This window comes from Labeo rohita, chromosome 21, assembly GCF_022985175.1.
Source record: "Labeo rohita strain BAU-BD-2019 chromosome 21, IGBB_LRoh.1.0, whole genome shotgun sequence".
NCBI classification, from domain to species: Eukaryota; Metazoa; Chordata; class Actinopteri; order Cypriniformes; family Cyprinidae; genus Labeo; species Labeo rohita.
Genome location: NC_066889.1, coordinates 30,321,536 through 30,331,067, shown reverse-complemented (window position 1 = coordinate 30,331,067; position 9,532 = coordinate 30,321,536). Strand labels below are relative to the sequence as shown.

At 36.5% G+C, this 9,532-nt stretch overlaps 2 protein-coding genes across 2 annotated transcripts in view; both read right to left on the bottom strand.

The window, feature by feature from the left end:
- Nucleotide 1, bottom strand: part of LOC127152022 (UPF0729 protein C18orf32 homolog) — a 3,055-nt gene extending 3,054 nt beyond the window's left edge. Inside the window, exon 1 of the mRNA XM_051092415.1 lies at nucleotide 1. This exon is cut by the window's left edge and continues 88 nt beyond it. The gene's annotated coding sequence lies outside the window, so the exon portion shown is untranslated.
- Nucleotides 2-1,064: 1,063 nt separating this feature from the next.
- Nucleotides 1,065-9,532, bottom strand: part of scarb2b (scavenger receptor class B, member 2b) — a 32,217-nt gene continuing 23,749 nt past the window's right edge. Inside the window, exons 8-12 of the mRNA XM_051092909.1 lie at nucleotides 8,825-8,943; nucleotides 8,332-8,405; nucleotides 8,155-8,206; nucleotides 7,905-8,057; nucleotides 1,065-3,985 (exon numbers count right to left, since the gene is read on the bottom strand). Coding sequence (XP_050948866.1) covers nucleotides 3,878-3,985; nucleotides 7,905-8,057; nucleotides 8,155-8,206; nucleotides 8,332-8,405; nucleotides 8,825-8,943 — 506 coding nt within the window. The 3' untranslated portion in view covers nucleotides 1,065-3,877. The remainder of the gene's footprint in view (nucleotides 3,986-7,904; nucleotides 8,058-8,154; nucleotides 8,207-8,331; nucleotides 8,406-8,824; nucleotides 8,944-9,532) is intronic.

Below are 9,532 nucleotides of genomic sequence, written 5' to 3'. Positions count from 1 at the left end.
CACTGCTGTTACCGCTACTGTCGCCACCCAGCGGCGAGGAGGAGCAACGACACACACAGACCTCAATGAACAGAGGGTGAATAAAATAAAATAAAATAAAATAAAATAAAATAAAATAAAATAAAATAAAATAAAATAAAATAAAATAAAATAAAATAAAATAAAATAAATAAAATAAAACCAGTTTTGGTTGTAGTAATTATCAATTATGTATATATTATATTCAGTAAAATAATACCAAACAATATTTTTGAGTACATTGTACAAAGTGGTAACCTACAACTGTTACCCTACAGAGTTATTTTTACCCAATTTAACCAATATATTTTGGTATAAATGAATGTCTCCAGGCTGAGTCAGTGACCTTAAATATACTTTTTTTTTTCTTGAATAAAAGCAGTTAATTTAAACCAGAAGTCAAACATTTTTGATTTTTAGACTTATGTTTTTTTTTTTCTTTTGCTCACCAAACCTGCATTTATTTGATTCAAAGTACATCAAAAACATACAATTTTTACTTGTAAATATTTTTACCTGTTTTCTATTTAAATATATTTTAAAATGTAATTTATTCCTGTGACTTTAAAGCTGAATTTTTAGCATCATTACTTCTATTCATCAAAGAATCTTTGTAAAAATGTACTCAGCTGTTTTAAATAATAATGATGATGATAATAATAATAATAATAATAATAATAATAATAATAATAATGTTTCTTTAACAGCAAATCAGCATATTAAAATGATTTCTGAATGATCATGTGACACTGAAGACTGAAGTAATGATGCTGAAAATTCAGCTGCGCATCACAGCATTTAATTACATTTTACAATATATTCAAATAGAAAGCAGTTGTTTTAAATAGCAAAAATATTTCACAATTTTACTGTTTTTTGCTTTACTTTGAATCAAATAAATGCAGGCTTGGTGAGCAGAAAAGACTTGTTTTACAAAAAAATAAATATAAATAAATCTGAAATAAAATTCAGAAAAGGATTTATTTTAAATAATTATGATAAAAAGCTATTATAAAATATAGAACAGAAAACAAACTGACCAAATGTGCCTTTCAGAAAGACTTTTTATTGTATTTTCTTATAAATCCACAGGAAACAGGCTTCATTTATATACAAAACTGTACAATTATTTGTGCAGTCTTATTATAGAAATCTAAGAGCTGGACAGATGCAGAAGACATTAAACAGTCTGCGTTCAAAGATGGAAGGCCACTGAGTTTTATACACTGACGAAGGCAAGATTCTGCATCATTTAACACCTGAAATGCTGAAAAGACACAAAAGGCTTTTAAATTACATTACATTCAGTCTCAAACACTCATTTGAACACAGATGTTTTTTGTTTTTTTTCCGGACATCCAAGCGAATCAAACTCATCGAGTGCAGTATTTATTTTTTGATTAGACTCAATCAGGTTTGGCACATTAATATAACATTAAAAAAATCATCAAACTCAAATAAACGGCTCAGAGATTGAAACCAGTGACCATCTCATAAAACACAGTGCGTTAAACGTGCAGCTTCAGAATTATATGTAATATTGTGTATTTTAGTGCAATATGATAATACCTTGAGTTATAATACGAGGTTATCGTGTTATGATATACCGAAGCATCTAGTTTAAGCAAAGCCAGTACAAACACATTAAACAGTAACTTGTCAAAACACACGTGTGATCCTGTCTGCTAAACGACGAAAATATACAGATTGAACCTTTGAAAACACTCCTGTTCATATTCCAGAAAACATCCTGAAATATTAGTTCAGTAACACTAAAAGAACTGCAATCTCATTGCAGTCCTGCCGTCTAATAATACTTACAGATTATCTTCATTTCAGAACAATTCTCATCTAAAATCATTCAGACGGTCGTCTGTGTTCAGTGTTTGAGGATCAAAGATCATGTTTACAGACGTGAGTCTGAACGAAATGACTGCAGACGTTAGATTATATTCCATAACATCGACTAAATCAACTGTAGTATTTTACACTTATCAAATCAAGGCACGGTAATGTGATGTCAAATAAAACAACACAAGAGTTTGTAATGAAAGGCACAGCAGGTTCAGTCACACGTGGGTCGTTCACACAGGACGCTCAGCACCGTATGTCAAGGTAAAACTACTTTTTCTGTTCTATTTCACTGATCTCAATTCAGTTGTTTTTAAATGCAGGAACACGTCCTGTGTGAACGGACCATTTGGTAACAAATATAAAGTTGCTTTTGTTTGGCCTTTTAAGAGGTTTGAAAACTCTGAACATAGTGTCTGATTGTTAAAGATGCTGTAAGTGATTTCAGGAGCTTTTATGACTACAATCACCCTGACTCCGCCCACTACGAGACACACCTTCTGTGTTAAGTCCCGCCCACTAAGCCACACACAAGCCCTCTATACTAAACAAAACACACACACACATACACTCCACCCACTAAATGACAGACGCTTTGTCAAACCCCGCCCACTAACACACAAACCCCCCTATATGAAACTTCACCCACTGAGACACTCACTCTCTGACTCCACCCACTAAGACACGCCTTCTGTGTTGAACCCCGCCCACACACGCCCGCTATACTAAACCCACCCACTGAACAAACACACACACACTGTAAAACTCCACCCACTAAATGACATAGATGCTCTTTATGTCAAACCCACCCACTGACTCCACCCACTAAGACACTCCTTCTGTGTTAAACCCCACCCACTAAAACACACACACAGTCAAACTCAACGCACTAAATGACACAGATGCTTGTCAAACCCCGCCCACTAAACGGCACACACCCCTGTACTAAACCCCACCCACTAAGCTACGCAAGCCCTCTATGCCAAACCCCGCCCACTAAATGACACACACCCACTTTATACGAAAAACCACCCACTAAGACACAACACAACGCACACGCCAAACTGAGGTCTGCAAATCTGAACATGTAAAATTAATGTTTCTGATTGGCTCAAAAAACAGGCCACTCCCCTGCACTCAAAAAAAGGCCTGAAGTTAAGATTTGTGTGTATGAATTGCATATAAAAGTTGAATTGCACAGTTCCAAACTTAATGTGATGCATATTTGTCTGTCATGTATAAATGAAACTAGTCAGATTTCTGTAATAGTACTAATTAACTGCATGTGCTTTAAATACACAGTGACCAGATTTTTACTCACATAAAAAAGTTTCAACTGAATATTGCTTCTTTCACAGTTATATACACATTTTAACCATGTTTGCACTTTTGAAATGAATTAATGTAATTGTTTTTACAATGAACAGATTTATGCTGATTCTAAGCAGAATAAATGCATTTTGAAAATATGATTGTGTAAATAAAATACAAATAGAAAATAAAATCTAGCATGATTGTTTTTGTGTGTGTTTAGAAATCTGACATTATGTATGACTGACAGATAAGCATCACATAAGTTAATGTTAAAACCCAGACTTTAATATGCAATTAAAATCTTAAGATGTGAGCTCGTCATTAGGTCTGCGAGTGTCATTTGGGTTAGAATTGAGTGTCTTAACAGATGCAGCTGAGATTTCTCAATATTAAATGTGTGATACTCCTAAAAAAATCACTGACAGCAGCTTTAATGTGTGTCAAAGTACTTAAATATGAAATGAAACAGATGCTGAATGAGTCTGAAGTGTGTGTGTGTGTGTGTGTGCAGAGACGCTCTTCATTCCTTCATCGAGATGCTTGTTTGCGTCAGTCCTGAGGAGGAGTCAGTGTGTAAATCTGATGACTAACACACACTGCTCTGCTGACTACTGAAAGTGACCTCATCTGTGACAAACACACACACACCCAAACACACACACACACTCACACACACACACACACACACAGTGGTTTAAGACTTGTCCACGGGCGTCATCCCAACATAGGTTCCGTTTTTCTCGTCTTGATCGTCCACTTTGGCGCTCACAGGAGCATACGATGTGTCTTTCTTTGCAGATGGCTATAATAAAGAAAGAAAAGACAAAAAGACTGAATTAGTATACGTGCATGAGTATGAAACATACTTTATCCAAATGCAAGAACACATTTGGAACAGAGACATTTGGAAAACACTACAAGTTCATGTACTTGCAGCATGTTTTAGTTCTTAAACTAGTTTGCAAGCATCATATGATTAACCAGCCTAGTTAGTGATTCAGTTCAAGCTGAAGTGAGTTAAGCCTGTTTCACACATCTTTTAGTATTTCCATTAATAATGCATGTAAATGCATGTATATTTTCACACCTGGTGTTTGATTCTGTCTTGGGAGAGACTAAATTGTGTTGTTAAAGATTGCACTAAATAGTAAGTGAACTCAAACTCTGAATACTAAAATGGTTATTGGAAGTGAACAAGTTCCCAAACACAGATGTAATATATAGTATGTAAATAAAAAATTCAATTTATATGAAGTAAAAACATATAAAACCTACTAGAAACCTATGAAAATATAAAAATATGTTTATGTGTGCAATACATTTTTGGACATATACATCACACTAAAACCCATCATGACATGTTGATATTGATATATGAAGTAAATATAAATAAAAGACATGCATTTAATAAATGCATAAAAGTTTTTTGTATATAGGTTGTATTAATAAAGATGCATGTAAAAATAAATGTATATATTTTGTTGACATATATGGTAGCTGCTTATAAAATCATCATATAGATATTATTAACATATGAACATTTCACAATGGGAAATTTTATATATATGCTATAAAATCTTCATCTAACCAGAGAATTACATATGTGAAAATTAGATAATTGCCTTTTAGGCAACATTTGTGGCAATATCAGTCTTGTTATAGTGCAATCTATGTTATGTCTTACATTTTCGTATGGGAATAATCAAATGACACGAGGCAGCTCACATTTACAAATGCTAGTTAATCTAATAATCCAGAGCACAAAGTGAAGCCATAAACTGTTTATATTACTAAAAGACCGTATATAGTGCATATCAACGTTTTCTGTTGCATTTATTTCATTTTTATTCATGCATCTGGCAGATGCTTTTCTCCAAAGTGGCTTGCATTGCATTTATGGTTTGCATTTGATCAGTTAATGCGTTTCTTGAGAATCGAAGATATGTGACACAGGCCTGAACTAGTATAGTCAGATGATTAATGAGTGCTGAACTTACAGGAGAGCAGCGGAAAGCCTCAGCGAAATCAAAGCGCTTCACATCAGTCTAAACAAAACCAGATCAGCATGATGTTCATCAGGTTAGAATGACATACAAGCCAAGATGTTAGTAAGCAAAAACATGTGCATGTTATGGGTAGTAGGTTAGCAAAGTGATCATGAGAGCAGCATGTGTCGGTTAGTCGTTTGAGTTGAGACAGGAAGCATATTCATCTATATAAACCACAGGCAGAAAAACATGCAATCGAACCACAGTCACGCCACCATCACGCCATCATCACGCCACCTCTTCAGAACACAAGCTGTGACTAACAAAATGAAACTACTATGGCCAGTGTCGTTTTAAATAGATCAAATGATGTAACTTATGTTTGCTATATGAGTATTATTTGTCTGAAACTAAAATAAGTGAGGATTTTATCCATACTAGCTGCATTAAACATTTTAAAAATATTTAAAAACCTGGGCATTTTGAATGACATGCAGTGAAATGCTTTTAAAACACTTTTACATTGTGAATATTCAGAACTGATTTTTCATAACATAATTGCAACGCTAGAAAAACGTTCTCAGAACATATTTTTGTTTGCTGCGTGTAGATTGAGTTACTGTCACATCATAGTATCATATCTGTCTGATTTTCTCAAGCTTCACATGTCCTTTATTTTTCTCGGCTCTACAGCAGCAAGCATGTGAATGAGAATATTGATTCATAAAGGCTGATCTGGAAGAATAGCATTCAGCTTCCACAACAAACCCACTCAGAAATATTCATGGAATGATCTTTAGTGCTTTAGTGCATGTGAACTGTGCTGACAGTCAAAGACATTTTGGGTTTCAGTTCAAACTTTGGTGGGAAAGTGAAGAATAAGATGGAGAATAATAAAGACTTCTCTGAAAAGCCTGAACATTCACATGCACATACACACACTCTGTGACCTTTAAGACAATTTTTATGTAGTTTGAAGGTTTGAAGTCTCTCAGACAGACAGATCACTATGTGTTTTTGTTAAGGCATTCTGTGTGAGAGCAAACACATTGCTAAATATTTGCTGTGGTGTCCTTGTATTTTGCCAAAGTGTTGCTGGGGTTTGCACAGGTGGTTGTTGGTGTGTTCTGAATGGTTACCAGGGTGTTCCGGTAGTTAATAGGGTGTTTCTAGGCAGTTGTTAGTGTGTTTTGAATGGTTACTAGGGTGTTACTAGGTGGATGTTAGGGTGTTACACAAGGTTTGCTAGGGTGTTCTGGGAAAACAAGAAGACCAAAGTTCCCAGGGTGTCACTAGGTGGTTGTTCGGGTGTTCTGAATGGTTACTAGGGTGTTCTGGGTGGTTAATAGGGTATTACTAAGCAGTTGCTAGGGTGTTACATGAGGGTTATTAGGGTGTTCTGGGAAAACAAAAAGACCCAAGTTGCTAGGGTGTTGCTAGGTGGTTGTTTGGGTGTTCTGGGTGGTTATTAGCAGGTTACTAGGCAGTTGTTAGGGTGTTACCAGATGGTTGTTAGGATGTTCTGGGGCAATGAAAATGAAAAGATAATAAAGTTGCTAGGGTGTTGCTAGACAGTTGTTAGTGTGTTTTGAATGGTTACTAGGGTGTTACTAGGTGGTTGTTAGGATGTTTCTAGATGGTTGTTGGGGTGTTACACAAGGTTTGCTAGGGTGTTCTGGGAAAACAAGAAGACCAAAGTTCCCAGGGTGTCGCTAGGTGGTTGTTCAGGTGTTCTGAATGGTTACTAGGGTGTTCTGGGTGGTTAATAGGGTATTACTAAGCAGTTGCTAGGGTGTTACATGAGGGTTATTAGGGTGTTCTGGGAAAACAAAAAGACCCAAGTTGCTAGGGTGTTGCTAGGTGCTTGTTTGGGTGTTCTGGGTGGTTATTAGCAGGTTACTAGGCAGTTGTTAGGGTGTTACTAGATGGTTGTTAGGATGTTCTGGGGCAATGAAAAGACTAAAGTTGCTAGGGTGTTGCTAGGCAGTTGTTAACGTGTTCTGAATGGTTACTAGGATGTTCTAGGTGGTTAACAGGGCGTTACTAAGCAGCTGCTGGGAAGTTACACAAAGGTTGTTAGGTTTTTTGCGAAAATAAGAGGACCAAAGTTGCTAGGGTGTTGCTAGGTGGTTGTTTGGATATTCTGGTTGGTTAATAGGGTGTTGCTAGGCAGTTGTTAGGGTGTTTCTAGATGCTTGATAGGGTGTTTTGGAGAGAAGAAAATAATAAAGTTGCTAGGGTGTTGCTAGACAGTTGTTAGTGTGTTTTGAATGGTCACTAGGGTGTTACTAGGTGGTTGTTAGGATGTTCTGGGGAAATGAGAAGACCAGAGTTGATAGGGTGTCGCTAGCAATTGTTAATGTGTTCTGAATGGTTACAATGGTGACTAGGGTGCTCTAGGTGGTTAATAGGATGTTACTAAGCAGTTTCTAGGGAGTTACGTGAGGGTTATTAAGTTGCTAGGGTGTTGCTAGGTGGTTGTTTGGGTGGTTGCTGGGGTATTCTAGGTAGTTAATAGGGTGTTGCTAGGCATTTGTTTGGGTGTTCTGTGGAAATTATAATATTAAAGTTGCTAGGGTGTTGCTAGGCAGTTGATAGTGTGTTCTAAGCTGTTACTAGAGTGTTACTAAGCAGCTGTTCGAATGTTCTAGGGAACTTAGAAGACCAGAGCTGCTAGGGTGTTGCTAGACCGTTGCTAAGTGGTTGCTAGGGGGGTCTCTGCGGTTATATTACCTTGTTCTGATAGAAGCGAAAGGCAAGGATGATGCAGACAATCAGCAGAATGCCTCCCAGAGCCATGAGGATGAGCGGGAAATGAGAGACCAGAGTCACAACGAGCAGCAGCTTCTGAATCCTCGCGGCCGAAGCGTCGTCAATCAACACCGACTGCAAAAACACAGCAGAAAAACAAGCAGCAGTTTAACAGGAGATGAACCTGTCGGCTACTAAATCATCCAGCTCAGGAGGAACTTCTGACTCTCACCTCATTCAGAAACACAATGGGGAAAATGGTGTTGTTGAGATTCCTGGTCAAACTGAGGAAACAAAGGACAAAAAGACAAAGACCTTCAGCTGTAAAACTATAAAACACACACACATATTCACGGCTGTCTAACAGCACGGTTCAAGTAAATATAGCACACAGGAAAGCATCAATTACGGAAAGCCAGTGACTCTCTCAAGGTGAATGTTGATCTGGGCTCGTTTCATGGCACGAACAGGCACTCCCATGGTCTGAGAAAAATAAGACAAGATCTGAGCCAGATAGCATGGCATGAAATTAGTTTCAAATTTACTAACAATTACATGCGCAATTATCCATGAACTTCATTAATAACTTTTTTCTTTTCTATTAGTCTATTAGAATTTGTGCATGCAACAAAGAAGATGTGCATTTATGGAACCATTCATTATGCATTCGTTGGCATCTTTCCTGAGTCAGTTCTTTTTGCAGTTTTCAGCATTTCACCACCCACCGCAACATTTATCAAGACCATGGATAATTGTGCACGCATGTGTTAGTAAATCTGAGATAAATTACATCCTACAGCAATCAAACTAATTATATGGCAAAAATATTTCAGACAGGAAAAAATACATTACAGAATTAGACATAATCACGAAGATCAACACAGGATTTGTGAAAATCTCACAGGGTTTAGATCCAGAAATGTCTGATGCTTCTCATGGACTGGAGAAATGCCATCGATAGCTTTGGAGTACTTCTCATCACCCAGATGAAAGTGAGGGAACGACACAACGACAGGAGCACCTGAGACAAACGACAACAATTAAATAATTACATCCAATCGCAATATTACTGTTTTTACTGTACTTTTGGTGAGCAGAAGAGACTTCTTTCCAAAAAAAAAAAAAAAAAAAAATATATATATATATATATATGATTTAAAATAATTATTTCATATATATAAATTGCAACCACTGTTCATGAATATGCATTATACCGATTAAATAAACAAAATAAATAAATAAAAAAAATTTTTCAGGGTAAAACCTGATGTTTAGTTTCACTTAAAGATGAAACAGGATGATACTGGACTCACTCAATGAATTAAAAACAAAACAATGAGTCAAACGTTCAGTACATACTGTTTTACCCGCTTCTTTCATTCAAAGTCAGTGACCTTGTCAGATAAAGGGATGTCTTTTAAATTCACAGAACAACAGTCATCAAAAATGTTTTCATTCATCCAACAGCAGAAATGACGTCCCCTCCTCAACTTGTCTTAACAATGCCTTTTCTCATACAAGCCCCTTGAGAGTTGCAGAGCTTCATCCTGTCATGACATTAAAAAGGAACCTCGTCTCATAAGAAGACGCAGGGAACTCTGACATTGAGC